The sequence below is a fragment of the Myotis davidii genome, unplaced genomic scaffold (assembly GCF_000327345.1).
Source record: "Myotis davidii unplaced genomic scaffold, ASM32734v1 scaffold18, whole genome shotgun sequence".
Lineage (NCBI taxonomy): Eukaryota > Metazoa > Chordata > Mammalia > Chiroptera > Vespertilionidae > Myotis > Myotis davidii.
In genome coordinates this window covers 8,996,368-9,013,605 of record NW_006292696.1, presented here as the reverse complement: position 1 = coordinate 9,013,605, position 17,238 = coordinate 8,996,368, and the positions used below count along the sequence as shown (strand labels likewise).

The 17,238-nt window shown below is 42.7% G+C and overlaps 1 protein-coding gene across 1 annotated transcript in view; it reads left to right on the top strand.

The window, feature by feature from the left end:
* Positions 1 to 17,238, top strand: part of ATP10B (ATPase, class V, type 10B) — a 185,431-nt gene that overhangs the window by 111,307 nt on the left and 56,886 nt on the right. Inside the window, exons 4-5 of the mRNA XM_015565667.1 lie at positions 4,745 to 4,949; positions 16,908 to 16,993. Coding sequence (XP_015421153.1) covers positions 4,745 to 4,949; positions 16,908 to 16,993 — 291 coding nt within the window. The remainder of the gene's footprint in view (positions 1 to 4,744; positions 4,950 to 16,907; positions 16,994 to 17,238) is intronic.

The following is a 17,238-nucleotide window of genomic DNA, read 5'->3' as shown; positions in this document are numbered from 1 at the left end:
TTCGCCTCCCTGCATTGTGCCTACATATGCAAATTAACCGCCATCTTTGTTGGCAGTTAACTGCCATCTGAGTTGGCAGTTAATTTGCATAGCACCCTGATTAGCCAATGAAAAGGGTAGCGGTCGTACGCCAATTACCATATTTCTCTTTTATTAGTGTAGATTTATATAAGATATACATTATATATAATATTACTTATATCATAGTATATTCTATTATAATATATTATCATTGTTGGAAGTCTCTATTGGTGAGGCCATAACAAGAATAGATAGACAGGACGTTAAAATGGCTAAAGGTCATCCCAGCTCTCAGCAAGCTTCTTACACGGTTGAAAATAGAAAGCACATGAAGCAATTAGGACCAGCTGACTATATTTATGTGGGTTTGCTTCTTGGCTCTCTCATCTGTGCCATTGATCTATTTATTTGTCTGTTCTTTTGTCAGTACCACACTGTCTTGATTGCTATAGCTTTATAGTAAGTCTTGAAGTCAGTCCTCCAGCTTTGTTCTTCTCCTTCAATAGTGTGTTGACTATCCTGGGTCCTTTGCTTCTCCATAGAAACTTTAGAATCAGTGTGTCAGGGTCCACAAAAGGACTTGCTGGGCATCCCTGGTTTTAAGGGTCTCCTTTTCTGGGAGTTTGTCTCAGTAGCCAGCATCTTAAGCCTTCAATCTGCTGAGTTTGGGTCCTTCTTTTCTGGGCTTAGAGAAAAGATTTGGATTTTTAGGGTCCCTTGTGTTTGTACATTGTGTGCTTGGGCCCAAGCCATAGAATGTAACCAAGGGCATAAAATGGCTGTCCCTACAGCCTGAAGAACACACTGGGACTGGCTTCATAGTGCTTAGCCTTTGCCAGAACACTAACAGCCATTTGTTCTCCTTATCATCATAACAGAAGCTTGTATTTATTGAGCACTAAGTGCAAAACCCTGAGCTCGGTACTTTACCTGTCACATCACCCATCCTTCTGAGGCAAGTGCATATATTACCTTCAATTGAAAAAAAAAAACAAAACAGAGGCACGGAGTGGTTAAGTAACTTGCCCAAGATCACACAGGGAGTAGGCGGTGAAGCTGGGATTCAAACCCACTCTTAATCCCTGCCCTGCACTCATTCTCCCTGATATTTCCTTTTACTCTGGGCAGCAACACTGACCATTCTGGGCTTGACTGTCAAGCTTCCTGGAGGATAGCCCAGGCCAGTGCATCATCCTCTGTTAAATTAAAAGTCCCACAGACAACTAATCCTCCTAATAAATTCCCTCAACTCCAGTTCCTTGAAACCCTTTTTTCTAAAACCCACATATTTGAGAAATGAAACCTTAAGCATCCTCTTCTCCCCGATCCCTCCCCACCCTTTTATCTGCTTCCCCATGACATCTGGTTGGTTACAAATCTCTCTTGCTGTTTATTTACCTCTTAATAAGCCCTATCTCCTCTCAGAAAGCCATTTAACATGACGCCACTTAATTTCTCCTGGAGGCAGAATCTGCCAGATGGAGTCTTTGTCCCAAGCCACATTGTTGATTTGTCTCATTTTTAAACATCAGTGAACATTCCATGAAATTAAAATAGCAGTCAGTTCCCAGGTGTGGACTCACTGAGTGGAGGGGGGGTGAGGGGGGGACCTGTCCACCTGGGTCAGCTGTTCCAAATGGGCTGGATTAGCCAGGGAATGACTTTCTCAGGTGGCTGCCAGCCTGCAGCTGGCCGCATCTGGCTGTCAGTCAATGCAGGAGCACGCTTTTCCGCCTCAGCTGGACTCAGCCAGTCATCACCTCCTCTGGCTGGAGTCCCAGGGGCTGTGCATCCTTGCCTTTTCCACGTTCATGCTCCTGACAGCTGAAGAGGAAAAGTGGACCCAGAGGATCAGGAGAACAACACAGAGTGGCCCAGTGCAAGAAGGCAGTGTCCTTGATGTCTCCCTTTTTTATCCCTAAAATTCTCTGATTTCATAACATAACATATTTGAGTTAATATAATTCTTTAAATTATGTGGCAGCTAAATTACTAAGCCATATCCCCCCCCAAAAAAATTCTTTTTTAAGAACTAACACCCCAAAATCATGTTGATTTCATACTTTTTTATCCCTAAAATTCTCTGATTTCATAACATAACATATTTGAGTTAATATAATTCTTTAAATTATGTGGCAGCTAAATTACTAAGCCATATCCCCCCCCAAAAAAAATTCTTTTTTAAGAACTAACACCCCAAAATCATGTTGATTTCATACCTTCATGACTCCTAGACATGCACGATGGGCTGTGTGCCTGGAGGTGTGTGTGCCTCTGTTGGAGAAGCACAGCCGGGAGGTGGGCACCCTGGCTTGGGGAGGGAAGCCTACAATGAGCATGTTTCTTCACCACCACATGCCATTGTAAAGGAGAGAGGCCTATGTCTAAAGAAAGGACAGAGGCAATTGTCACCAGTGTCACAGTGACCTCCCTGTTATCCAAAGAATAATGGAAAGAAGACAGAGATTGGTCTGACTTAAAAATTCTTGGGCAGCTCCATGAACATGCAATACCTGTCATGGTGGCAATTGACAAAACAACACTACAGCCCAACTCGCAGAAGAGACTCTTCATAAAAAAAAAAAAAATGTAATAAGCTCATCTCCATAACCTTCCATCTTCCATCACATTAGTAACCCACATCCCATAATAAGCAGCCAGTCCTTTATAGGAAAGGAGAAGAATAAGATCCAGTGTTAATCGGTAGAGGTGTGTTGGACTTGCCTTTGATAAGCCTATGTATGCAGCACTCCCTACTAGCATTTGCAAACCTGCGTCAGTGTGCTCTGAAAGCGCTGGCAATCAGGAGATTGCTCAGAGTCAAAGTGTTCTCCTTAAATCCTACTTCAAATGCCAGGTGGAATGCTGGGATTATAGCAATCAACAGATACCCCAGCATCCCCAAAGGCTTTATCCCAGAGTGCTTAAAACCCTGTGACATGCTTTTCCCTAAAAAGAATTTTTAGTAAAATGCTACGGGAGCATTTCCCCCACTCCTCAGAAGTGGTCTATAAATCCATGGGTGGACTTAAGCACCAAGCTCTCTGGGAACATGAGTACTTCCCCAGAATTCTGAGGGGCTTGAAAGTTGCAAGGCCGCTTGCTCTCCAGTTCCGAGAGCCCCAATTGCTTCCCAGACTCTAATAAGAGCTCCCCTTGGACTTCCGAAGGGAAGCATATTCACGTCAGGGGACTGAGAGAGTCTCTGGGAGGGCCCTTTATGACAAGGAAAATGGGGTCCTAGGAAGGCTTGCCTGGGGTTCTCCAAAGAGCCCCCAGAAAAGGAAGGTGGACATCAAACCCCTTATCCTCCTCGGGATGTTTGTGAAGTCAAAACGGAAATTCCAGTCATGCCTCTTTCTCTGGAAGAGTGGAGCTGTCCTGCCCAGGGCAGCCCGGATTCCAGTAGAAAGAGGAGCAATAACATGCCCCGAGGAGCTCAGTGTCAGGAGAGAAAAACAGCAAAGGAGAACCTGTCTCTCCGGACCAGCTGGGCTCCGTTAAAAAGGCCTTGTGGGTTAGTGGTTTGTTTCCAACTCCCACATTTAAAGAGGGACTTTGTAAACGCAGCCTGAGACCGAAGAACCCAAACCTGCAGGACAGATCTTGAAAGAAAAATTGAGGGCCCTTGGGAAGTTAAATTCAACTTGACATGTCCAGAAGACTTCATGGGACGCATATGAACACCTTAAGTTATTTTTAAAATGGTAGGAGATGAGAGCTCCTTGAAGTGGAGTGCGTGGCCTTGGGTAATAGCAAGTTCTTTTGCTGGCAGTAGACCAGCTGAGGCTGCCCTTCCTCCTTAGAGGAGAGGGGGGCATGTGTTTGAGGAGGGGGCTGTCCAAGCAGTACAAACTCTGGGATTTGGTGTCAAGTTGGACCCAGGCTCAGGTTCCAGCTCCGTCTTGGTAAGACCTGGGGAAATTTTTCTTGGACTCTCAATTTCCTCATTTGTGCAATGGATCCAGTAGTGTCTACTTCATTGGATTATTATGCAGGTAAGTGAAGCATTAATTAACACCAGTACTTGGCACAGTAGAAATGCTAAATTTGCTATTATTGCTGCCACTACTATTATCTGAGCTTGATAAATTGGATGGGAAAAGGAAGTATATAATAGCCTTAGATTTCTGTAGTCCTCTGATTTTATTACCACATGGGTTCTATCCAATCAAAGTTCCTGGTGCCATTTTCCTAATTCCCTAATGACCCAGAGTTCTCTATTTCAGAACCACTCAGGTCTTCCCATACACAGGCCTATATCCTCACCTTTCCTACGGCCACTCTCTTCCTGTAATCAAAAACGGTCTTTCCTGCACCCCAGTTCCTTGCAACCCTGTGATAACTGGGTTATACGGTGATAACTGGCTATCCTGGGGAAAAGATGTATATTCAAAGGATATGCTAATATGACTGCATTACCTTCTCCTTTCCTTGGCAGAAGCAAAAGCTGAGCACAGTCCCCAGTCAACAGACAACAGCCAATGAAAACTCTAGATGATTATAAGGATGGATCTTGTACTGGTGGGATTTGAGAGATCATGCTTAGCTTTTCTAGAGAGATTCTGGTGGTAGTCATTAGGGGCAAGGTCAAATACAGAGCAGTCATGTGACAGGCTGCCTGGGAGCTATTTCAGTGCAAGTAGAACCTTCCTCCATTCACTCATCAAGTTTCTGGAGAAGCTCAGGACTCAGGTTGACCCCTGTGTTTCTCCCACCCAAGAAAGGAGCAGAGCTACGTGCAGAAGCGCTGGAGGGATGTGCGTGTGGGAGACTTCATCCAGATGCAATGCAATGAGATCATCCCGGCCGACATTCTCCTTCTCTTTTCCTCGGACCCCAGTGGGATCTGCCACCTGGAAACTGCCAACTTGGACGGAGAGACAAACCTCAAGCAAAGGCGTGTGGTGAAGGGCTTCTCTCAGCAGGTAGGGCTCTTCCTAACATCTTCTTTGCAGGCAAAGGCAACTCTGCTGGAAAGTTGAACGTAATCAGGTGGGTAGAGGGGAAGGTAGTGACTGCCTCCTTTTCCCTCTGAAATGGGTATTCTCCCCTTATCACAGATGAGGAAACTGAGGCATAGGAATGTTAAATAACTTGCTGAAGGCCTCAGAATTCCTAAATGGGACCCACCCTGTTCATCTGATGACACTATGCTCTCTGCTCTAAACCCAGGAGTCTAATATTTGTTCAGTTACCCTGGGACCAACCTGCTTTGCTGTGTTTATCTAATCCCTGCTCATCCTGCCCAGCTCAGCTCCAGCAACCTCTCCCTCCATGAATCTTCTCTCACATCCGTTTGACCCCAACATGAACTGCAGTGAGGCATTGCTAACTGTTTCCATTCGTGTGTATTTTACCTTCTCGACAGTCCTGAAACCTCTTTGAGGACAGGGAGCAATCATTGACACTTTTGTTTAACCCCCACACTTACATATATGGTACTTTGGACATCATGGTGAAGTCTTTATTGTTTGGTCAAGTCTTTATTCTTAAATGCCCAGAGCACATCTATAAGCCCAACCTCGCCGTTTATTAGCTGTCTCACCTTAGGCAAGTTACTGTTCTCATACCTTCATTCCCTCATCTGGAAAATGGGTAGAAAAGTAGTACCCTCTCCACAGGATAATTCTAAAGACTAAATGATATGTACATGAATTATTTACCATGAAGGTAAAGGCACATAGTTAGAGGCCAGTAAATAGTTGGCAGTAAATGTCAATGGTGTTCATAGGCAATAAATGTTGTGATTGATTGAAACTGAGTGTGATATTCTAATTTTCAACTAAAATTCCCCTTGAAAGAGTTGATTTCCAATCTGGTACCTTTCTCTGCCCATGGAAAAGAATAAAATTATGTCTCTTTTCCTCACTCTGTCAGTCTGTGGCTGGGGAGAAAGTGGATGAGGCAGGAGATTTAGGATAAAGAGGGCAGGTGCTTCCCTCCTCAGAGATGCCCATGCATTCAGTTATCTCTAGTGAAACTTCTCGAGAAGAGACCACCATCATCGCTCACTCTGCCTCTCAAAGTACTGAATGAACAGTTTTCATCAAAGCCATTTCCTATGATTAACCCCGTCCTCAGAAGTCTGTTCTCTCATCCTGGCAATGGGAATGATAGCTGTCCCATAGTTTGGCTGTGAGAATCCTATGAGATAAGAAAAGTAAAGAAGAAAATACAGGGTTTGGTTCGAAGTAGACCCACAGTAAATCGTCTATCGCTGCTACCTTGGCTGCAGTCACTACACTTGGAATAAATCCACCATGACAATTACATACACGCACGTGTGCACATGCACACACACACACATGTGAGTGTGTAAAACTGCCACCTCGTTCGAGCTACATGCAAAGCATTTTGAGAATTTCTATTCTATTTCTTTTTGTTTAAGTTCTGGGAACAGTGAAACTTGTATTTGCTTACAAATCTCCCTGTCGGCCTCCTCACTCCAACATCCTCATCACAATTCAGAGTCCTTTTTACTCTCTCTCGGGAAGTTATGTCGGTGTTGTTGAGTTTCACCAGGCAGTTTTGTTTTTCTCTGCCTTTGGCAGCAGCTCCCAAGCTGTTTCTTGTATATTAATTAGTCAGGTAGTGTGGGATTTGACTAGAGTGAAGAGCCAGATGAAAGGGTCATTCACACTTCAGTGCCATAGACCAGCCAATTTAATAACATCTCTCAAACTCTAACCCTGAATCCTCACAGGGTACTGGGTGTAATGACTTACAAAAAAGGTAAATTCATTTGTGAAGGGAGGAAGGTTTACTTGAGCTTGAAGTTTTTTAGCATTCCCTCTTCTGTTTTAATTATTCATTCTCCCTCCCTGACTTCGCTCAAGTGTATCTTTTTTCCCTTTATGGGTAATAAGAGTAGTAATAATAATAATATGCTTTTATTAAGCCCTTACTAAGGGCTTTGCATGATTACCTCATTTATCCTGGCAATAAAACAGTGAGATGGGTGCTATTATTGTCCCCATTATATACATGAGACTGAGGCATAGAAGGTTAAGTAAGTTGCCCAAGGTCACTGAGCTGGGTAGTATCAGAACCAGATTTCAAAGCCAGGTTTGTCCATTGTCTCAGCTCTTGAGGTTTTCAGGAGCTCATCTCCCTGGCCCTTTATTACCCTGAGGTTACCCAGAGATGCTTACTTGAAAGTACCCATTTATCATTCTATATAGTATATAAAAGCCTAAGCAACCGTTACAATCAGTCGACTGAACGACTGGTCGAACAGTCGCTATGATGACACACTGACCACCAGGGGGCAGACAGTCAACACAGGAGCTGCCCCTGGTGGTCAGTGCACTCCCACAGCCAACATCCCATGGATCCTCTCCCCCCCCCACCCCCCGGCCAACTGGTCCCAATTGGCCCTGATTGCCAGCCAGGCCAAGGGACCCCACCCGTACGCAAATTCATTCACCGGGCCTCAAGTTTTCAATAATCTTTCCACATATAAGTAGTGGGAATAAAACTAGGCTTAGCTGCCTGGGGAAGAGGAATTGGCTGCTCTTTGTTACCTTGATTCTCCCTTATGTCTTTCGTATAAAAAGATTTCTGAAATGGGTAGAATTGTTTTTGTTTAAGTTCTGGGAACATTGAAACTTGTCTAACTCTGTATTAACTGTTTAACTCTGTATTATATAGTTTTTCTCAAATATGTTGAACAAAGACATTGATGAGAGTTGCAATAAACGTACATGTTGGAAAGTCAGATAAATTCAGAAGGAAAAGTTTGCAAATATTGTGCACTTAAGGGCTTCTCAGATACTTCAAAAAAAACCCAGGGAACTGCTGGGGCAGCTACTAGTGTGTAATCTTTTTAAACATTTAACCACAGAAACCTTTTATTCCAAGGAATATATTCCAGGACTACTGCAAAAGAGGTGAGAATACAATTTAAGGATTTGCCCCCAGTTACATTACAGGGATTTGTGTGTTTTTTAATGTACATGCCCCAGGTCTGGACATGCATATTTTTAAAATGTTTCCCCAAATTATCTTTATATGAACCTGTCACCACCTTTTTTAAATATATTTTTATTAATTTCAGAGACAACCAGAAAGGGGGAGGGAGAGAGAGAAACATCTATCTATCTCTCTATATATAAAAGCCTAAGCGATTGTTACAACTGGACTACGGGCTAGTAGCTATGACGTGCTCTGACCACCAGATGCAGACACTCAATGCTGGAGCTGCCCCCTGGTGGTCAGTGCGCTCCCACAGCCCACCTCCCACAGCCAGTCAACCTCCCAGGGTCCCCCCTCCCCCAACCCCGACTGGATGAGATGGGCCCAATCACCAGCCAGGCAGGGGGACCCCATCTGTGCATGAATTTCTGCACCTTGCCTCTAGTCAATAATAGGGCCCAATCACCAGCCAGGCAGGGGGACCCCACCTGTGCATGAATTTCTGCACCTGGCCTCTAGTCAATAATAAAATCATTGATTAGCTGCCTCCTGCACACCCCCTACTGGGGATTGAGCCTACAACCTGAGCATGTGTCCTGCCCAGGAATTGAACCGTGACCTCCTGGTTCATAGGTCAATACTCAACCACTGAACCATGCCAACAGGGCTACCGCCATCTTCTTGAGAAGCTGTACAACAAAGGGAAGGTGTTCCTCAAGTACTTTAAAAAAAACCCTAACAGCAATGAGAACAAAGCTGCCATCTTGTGCTTCTCACCTATACTGGTGTTTTTCCATGCATTGTCTCTTTTAGTCCTTGCAACCTCCGTGTGAGGTGGACATTACTATTCCCATTTTACAGATGAAAATGCTGAGGTACAGAAAGGGCAAATTTGATCAGTTGTCTCAGAGAAAATTTTGAACACCTACATATAGGGTTTTTTTTGGAAATTTAATATCTTAAATAATAAGTATTAATCATTTTGTTAGCATGTTTTCCCTCTCAATCCCTAATGTCTATGAGACCTTCACCTTGCCAAAAGGGTTTTTACTAGCCACTGAGACTTCTGGAAACCTCCCACCCAACACATGTACCCACACCCATTTTCACCATCTTACAGATGATGAGAGATTACTATATTCTGCTAATCTGAAGTCAATAAAACAAACTTTTTTTTCAGCCCCCTAAGACCAGTATTTCTCAAGGTGGAATCTGCCAAACCCTTAGCTTAAGAGATAATTCTTGAGAAGCAAGATTCGTGGTCAAATCTGATTGGGAAGCCTGTGTCCTATGGAGTCCTCTTGGGCCTTCCAATATACATTAACATACTAAGGTCTCTGAGAAGAATTGGAGTCCAGAGGCTGGTTCAACTCCCTAACTCTGAGCTCTCCAAACTTATTTAACCACTGAACCATTTTTCAGCACAATAATTTTTAACATTCCTGTGCAAATTTGAGGGAAATGTTAAGCTGGGCTGTGGAACACCCATGATCACAACAGGTGAGAAGTGAAATTCAAATGAAATTCTAAAATATGAAAGAGCTTTTCAAAAGAGTCTTCCTTCTATGACATAGCAAGTCATTCTCAAGGTCGCCAAAGAGTTGGTTTCAAAATCCTCTTTTCAGAATGTAACTCGACCTAGCCAAATTTTTTCTCAGTTGGAACTTTTATTGTGGTGAACCATCTTTGAATTCACGAAATTATTGACTTTTCATGAAATATTTATTCCCACATCCCATTGCTGGGAAAAAGGCCAAAGGGAGGGAATCTAAAATTAGGATTATGCTAAGAGAACATCATTAGAGAATTAAATGTACAGTTTTCTCTTTGGCGACATTCTGATACCTAATTCTTCTTCTTTTAAAGGATTTCCAAGATGGGCACTAGGCATTTAACATCTGGAAATGAGTGTGTGCCATTCATTTTGGGAAATTGGGCAGTTATCAAACCAAAGAATCAGAAATGAATTCTTCCAATTAGCATTTCACATCAAACACATTCCTGAGTAAATTGTAGATGTAATTGGCTTTATTAAGGGATTCACAAATCAGGCAGAATCCCATCTAGTAACTAAAATGGCGCTCTGAGGAGTTGTAAAATGTGGAAAGTTTTTATAGGAAGAAGGGTTGGCAAGAGAGCTATTAACAAAAGAAAAAAAAGATTAATTTTAGACTAGGACATCTTTTGGAGGGAAAGGAGTGGTGAGGGTTTTTATTGTGCTGATTGCCTCTTCCTTTAGTTGGGGGGGGGGGATTAATGGAGAGACCCCAACCTAATAGATTACCTCATTGATGTTGACCAGAAAATTTTAGACTGGTTGATTAAGGTTGCATTAGTGGGAACGGTTGAAACAGTAATTAGGTCAGGTATTAAATCTAGGTTTGGTTTCATGGGCTTTAGCAGGAGTGATGCATTTTGGACCAATTGGTACCTGTCATTCAAATCACCAGATCCTAATTTTTATGGAAGCGTGTGTCAGATTATTTCCTGGTGCCAACCAAGAATTTGTGACACCAAGTGAGACGCGAACTAGCCTCTTCAACATACTTGAGAGTTTGTGATAAAAGTAGAATCTCATGCCCTACCCCCAAAGAGAACCAGAGTCTGCATTTTAACAAGATTCCCATGTGATTTATGTGCACATTAAAGTTTGGAAGCACTGGCCTTGGCATCATTGATTATTGTACTAATTGTGCTTACCTGTGTATTGCCCAGGTGAAAGAGTCTTACTTGGCTCTCCCTTTTAATTAGCTTGCATTCCACCGATGGTTAGTGTTTTTAACCCATTTGCTCAATTGGGAACAGCCATTGTAGCTTGGACCCTCTGCAATGCAAGAGTGTGCTGGCTAACATACAGGAGTGGGCCAACGTAGGTTTACAGTTGTGTGTACGTGAAACACTAACTTTACTTTTCTGTTATTAATTAATGATCATATTACTTCCCATAAGAACAACCGTAAACCTGCTCTTGCCCACCCTGTATTTAGGTAGAGGAGCACTTTTCTAACAGACTTGAGGTGGGGTAGGGAGTCATTTATGGCCATCCCGGTTCAAGGTGCTGCACCTTAAATAAAGCAAAAGGTAGCAGCCTGTCACCTCAACCTCGCCTGCCCTGAGAACCAGGGGAAAATCCTCTTTCCTGCCCCTAACAGGCTGTTCCATATTTCTGTTAAGAATAATACTGTCTTTTTACCTGTTGATAACTACTTAAATGTTGAGCTGAGATCATGTTGTTTAGGGTTCTTTTAATATAGGATCTACATGATAATATATCATAATAAGTAGTATCACTAAATAACTTGATTGAGCACAAAAAATAGGCATAGATAGACAGTTCTTCTAAGTGTTGTATGCCTGTCATCTCTTTCCGCTCCTCAGAGATAATTCTATGAGATAAGCACTTTGGTTATTCGCATTTCACAATTGGCTGAGCTCAGATTTAAACTTGGGCAGAGTTCCTTTTTTCTTTCTTTCTTTCTTTTTTTCTTTTTATTATGGAAATGTTCAAGTATTTACAAAAGCAGAGAGAATAATATGATAATTTTTAGGTACCCACCTAATTTCAATAATCAACTCATGATCAATCCTGTTTCATCTTTATTCCCTCCCTGTTCTCTCTGCAAACTGTTTGGAAGGAAATCTTCCATATCACATCATTTCACCCATAAATATTTCATTATCTGTCTCTTAAAAATATGATTTTTTAAATGTACCATTATATCATTGTCATACCTAAAATATTAAAGGTAATTCCTTGATATCAACTTTCAGGTCAGTGTTGGATATTTTTAATTTGTCTGAATCAGTATTCAAATATTGAGATTAGATTATTAAACCTCTTGCTCTATAGATTGCCTATTCTGCCTTTTTTTTTTCTTGCATACTTCGTTTTTGTTTCTGAGTAAACCAGGTTATTTGTCCTGTAAGATCTCCGATAGTCTTGATTTTGCTGATTGCACTGTCTCCCTGTGGTGACATTTAACATGCTTCCCCGTGCGACGTATTTCTAACATTGGTAGTTAGATCTCCTGCCTAAATCGGATTCTGGTTAGATTTGTGTCTGTGCATGTTTATGTCAATGTTAGATAAGCTGACTCCCTAGCATCCTCCAGAGGTGACTGATGAGGTTTTTTCCTTTTTATTATCCATATGAACTTGTGGATTTAATCATATCGGTGGATGTCAAATCAGTGCAGTTATTACCTTTGTTGATTGTCCCACTCAGTGGGAACTTCTTCAAATTGACTCCTGACTTCTTTTGCCATGACCTCAGTACTCTTATGTTGACACCTAAAACTAATATGATTTTAAGTCAATTTAAAAAGAAAGATTTCAAGCCCAGCTGCTATGGCTCAGTGGTTGAGTGTTGACCTATGAACCAGGAGATCATGGTTCAATACCCGGTTAAGGCATGTGCCCGGGTTGTGAGCTCCATTCCCAGTGTGGGGAGTGCAGGAGGCAGCTGATCAGTGGCTCTCTCTCATCATTGATGTTTCTATCTCTCCCTCTCCCTCTCTCTCTCTGAAATCAATAAAAATATATTTTAAAAATATTAATAAAATAAATAATTTTTAAAGGAAATATTTCAAGATTACATTTAGTCAACATTTGTCCACTTGAGAAAAGGGCACATGGACTATAAGGCAGAGCCCTCCAGATCAATCTGTGTGCTTTTGTAGGAGGGACCCAGAGTCATTGAATATGCAGACCATTTCCTCACCCAGATCAAAGGGGACAGTAGCTGCCAGTCAGCCTATGGTGGCTGATCTTGAAAAGGACTTCTATCCCACCGGGAGCAAGAAGGTTATCAAGTGCTGGTAACTGTCATTAGTTTTCAAAGAGGATTCCCAGAAATCAGCGGGTTAATTTGTATGCCAGGAAGGAAACCTCTGTCACCTGGCTCAGCAGCTGAGGCATGAAGAACATTTGCTTCTACAATTTATCCAAACTAGTATGCCAAAAAAAAAAAAAAAACTTTAAATAGCATTCTTGCAAGATTGCAGTGTACCTCCTTCTAATAGCTGCCAGGGTTGGTGAAGATTGTGTACCCTGTAACCCTGGTCCCTGCAGAGTCCACAGGCATGCACTACAAATGAGTTACCACTGCTGCTTTGCCACCCTAACCTCTGTGTGGTGTGGGGGTGGTGGGGTGGTAGGGGTAGTTCTAACCTGAGGGTTGTATGGGTAACAGACTCTCAGAGCTAGGGCTCCATTTTTCTTTAAATTTAAATCCCTGTGTCTATCAAAAATTTTTTGAAATCTTAACCCACCCCCTCTAAGCTCTCCTCCCTGAAAGTAGTTGTCCTTTCAGAGTCCTTTATTTAGGAAAAGAATAACAAAGCATTACTATGAATTTGATGACTTCTTAAAATGGATTTGTAATTTATTGATTTCAGGAATTCCTGTAGAAAACCATGTATAAGTGATATTTATTTTTACTCTATCTACAGATGACATTTGGGTGTATATGAAAATCTGTGGACGAGTTGCCATACTTAATCTACTGATTGGCTTATAGAAACAGCTTGGTACTTGCCACTTAAAAGTATAAGACAAATTTAAAGTGAGTGGCATAGATATTTAAGAATTGTCTAGGTTCAAAGGAAGGAGAGAGTGCGATGGTATGTGGTGAACAGAGGGTCCTTAAGAGGTGTAACTCTTGAGTTTGGCTATGAAAGTTTAAGAGAATTATCAATATGGAAAACTTGCAAAGAAATCACGAAATGGGCCAAGAGGGTTTGCTCTGTTGGCAAACAGCATTAATTAGTTAAATCAAGCAAAGAACAGTGCACATTTTAGAACCAGACAAACCACTGAGCTCATGAGCTGTGAGACCTTGGGTAAATTACTTGAGAGTAATCAACGTTTCGTTTTATCTTCAATAAAACAGAATAACCTGTCCTGAACATGTCACGGGAGAGTTGTGAAGATCAAATAAGGTCAAATAAATAAGAGGCAGCATTTTCTGAACTGTAACGTTACCAAATTAATAAACATCATTATCTTTTAAAGGCACAGATATGCCCATGCAACTGAGTAGGCCACTGTGTTGGTTAGGATTCTTGGTCTGCAAGCAACAGAAATGATTTAACTAAGCAAAACAGAATTATTGCAAAAAAATGTGGTGGGGGATGGGATGGATGGGAAGAAGCACACAATATAGCTCACAGAATCAAAGGAAAGCTGAAGACTCAGGCTCAGAAACAAGAACCAGGAAACAGTGCAGTGGGAGAGATGGGTAGCAGCAATTACTTAATGGTCTCATTTGTTTTTTCCTCCTTGAGTCATTCCACTCAAGTCAAAGTCCCACCTTGGGAGAGTCTAGGGGGCAGGGCATCTTGACTTAATTCCCATTGAAACTGTGAAACCATAGAGGAGAGATAGTTTCCCTTAAGGAAGTTAAAGGTTCTTCATGAGAGAGGAGTAGAGTGAACAGTGATCACCAGAAAACTACAAAATATTTCAAAAGAGCGTTCATGCCTTTATTGCAATTATATGTATAGACCAACTTGAAATTCAACTGTGAAGAATAGTGGAAACTCAGCCTAGAAAAGTAACAGTTAAGACTAGTGCAAGTGAAATGGCCTGTTCCAGTTACTGGAATATATTTCAGGCTGTTTGCTTCCCCGCGGCCTTCCCAGTGGGGCTGGGAGGAGGCAGCTGGCTGTTTCTGGGCCATAGGTCAGTGAGGAGTACGTTCGCTTGGAGAGTCATTACACACTGACCCTTGGCCTTGGCTGATTTTCCTCTACTTTCATAGATATCGATATCGGTACATGAGTTGAACTGGGAACTTTGAGTGGTGTTACAGCTGCAATAACTGATTCGTGTCAATCACCTCTTCTCTCTGATTCTCCCTCACTCTGGTTCAGATAGCATTCAATAAAGCTTGCATGCATGAATGAATGAGTGAGACTAGTTAGATCCTTTTCAGGGAATTAAAGGAAATAGCATGTATAAAATACATAGTTGGTTCTTGACATGAAATAAGCATCCAATAGATGCTAGAGCAATGGTTATCACACTAACAGAAGGAAGAGGAATAAATATGATGATGATGATGATGATGATGATGATGATGATGATGATAGTGAGTATGATCACGGTTGGCTTTGGATTCCAATCATATCCATTGCAATCCTGGCTCTGCCACTTACCAACTGTAAAGCAATGGCTTTAGTTCAGTCTCCATTCGCACATCTGTCAAAACCTCTTAAGGCCACTGTGAGGACTTAATGGCAGGTTCCTGGAACATACTATGTGCTCAGGGTAGGTAGGCTTGGCCCTGAGAATGCAGAGACATGCACTTTTCTTTCTGGGAAGAGTTTGTCTTTTCCTGGCCATTTTTCTGTTAGTGAGACATCCACCGGGGTCAGTGCCTTCAATAGAAGGCTGGGTGGGAAGAGAAGTTGCTTAGGTGAGCTTCATCCACAAGCTAAGAGAAGCTGTGAGGCAGGGAATCAGAAGGGAATCCAAACTCCTGATTCAATTAAGGGCCTGGCAGGGTTAGAAGGCGTGACAATGCCCTCCTGTCCTTGGTCTCTCCTCACAGCTCCCAGGAGTAAGTTTCGGCAAATGCTTCAAAGGAAGCAGGGCCTGAGGGGTTGTCTTTGGATGCAGCAGGGCCCACACACTCCTCTCCACAGCCCATCTTGGGGAGGGAAGGAAGGTGGCCCAGGGGACAGGTGGTTAGAAAGGGCAAGGTCATGTCTCCTCTTGGAGTCAGACAGAGGACCCAAGGCCAATGCCCAGAAGCAAAGCCAAGCAAGGGGCACTTTAAGAGGAAGGTCCCTGGGACAAGAAAGGGAAACTTGGCCATTACCAGGGATTCACCAGGTCCCATTCAACAGACACCGGGGACTCGCTGCAGCAAGATCTTTAGCTCTCAGTCTCCGAGGCCACTCCTCCCTGAACTGTGTTTGGACTCAGAAAGCCAGCCGCGAGCCGAGTGGATGGATCAGAGTGAAGCACACAGCTTAATCAGGGCACGAAAGCAGCTGACAAATTATAGCATGATTTGTCATCATCTCAGAACTCGGCAAGTGTTTGTCCCTGAAAGAATCGATACCTGGAGGGAAAAGGGCCATATTTTTAGAAACTCCTGGATGGGTAATTTATTTCAAGTGACTGGAGAGTTTATTTATGCTGGTGCCTCCACAGATCCAATGGACAGTATATTTACACGAAGCCAGAAAATGCTATCATTTCTTCTAATCAATTTGCCCCTTTGAGCAGCTGTACCTTGGAGCTTTCAGCCATAAATTCGCTCCCTGTGCTAAGAGCTCTACCCAAGCAACCGTTTCCAGTCCCGCCCCTAGCATTTCTTCCTTGCTTAGCACGCTGCTCTCACTCCTCTCCCACATGGATTCTGTCTCCTGGGGCACAAATGAGATGGACACGAGGGGGTGGCACTAGTCCCATTCTACACATGGGGAAACTGAGGCTCGGGAGTTGAACATAGTAGTAGTCCTAGAATTAGAGAGCAAGATTTCCCCACCACTAGTTGTATCCCCACCCCCACTGGACCAGAAAAGATTATACAATAAAAAACCTAATGAAAGAGAAAAAGTGAGGAGTCAAGGAAGTGTTTCAAGTACTTGGCTCCAAGAATGTTCACCAGGACAGTGTGCTGTGCAAGTAACACCAGACAGTCTGCTGGTGCCTCCACAGATCCAATGGACGAAGCCAGAAAATGCTATCATTTCTTCTAATCAATTTGCCCCTTTGAACAGCTAGCTGTACCTTGGAGCTTTCAGCCATAAATTCACTCCCTTTTCTCTGCTGTAAATCAAAATTTTATTTGCATCTAGGTTCTCCTCTTTCATGAGGATTTAACTTTGTCTTCTAATACATGACAACTATCACATTGCGACAAAGCAGGGATTATCTTGTTCGCAACAATTAGCGGCCCAATGATCTATGAAAAGTAGATCCCTCTTAATAATCTTGTGACATCCTCTCTTTCACAGGAGGCCCAGTTCAAACCAGAACACTTCCACAACACCATCGTGTGTGAGAAACCCAACAACCGTCTCAACAAATTCAAGGGTTACATGTAAGTATCTCATGCCCACGTGCCGCTGGTAAATATCTCCTCTTCAGCAAGAAACATTTTTTCCTTAAAATGGCCTAACAAATAAGCATTCGGGTCCTGAGGAAATTTCTTTCTTTTTTTTATCACAAAGAACAGCTAGAGAAACCTAAGTGAAACCTGCAGGAGGTTTGGTGTCTGTGGCCTGGGTTCCCGAGTCCTAGGATGCCCCATGTCCTAGGTGTGTGGCTTTGGGCAACTCTGTTAAC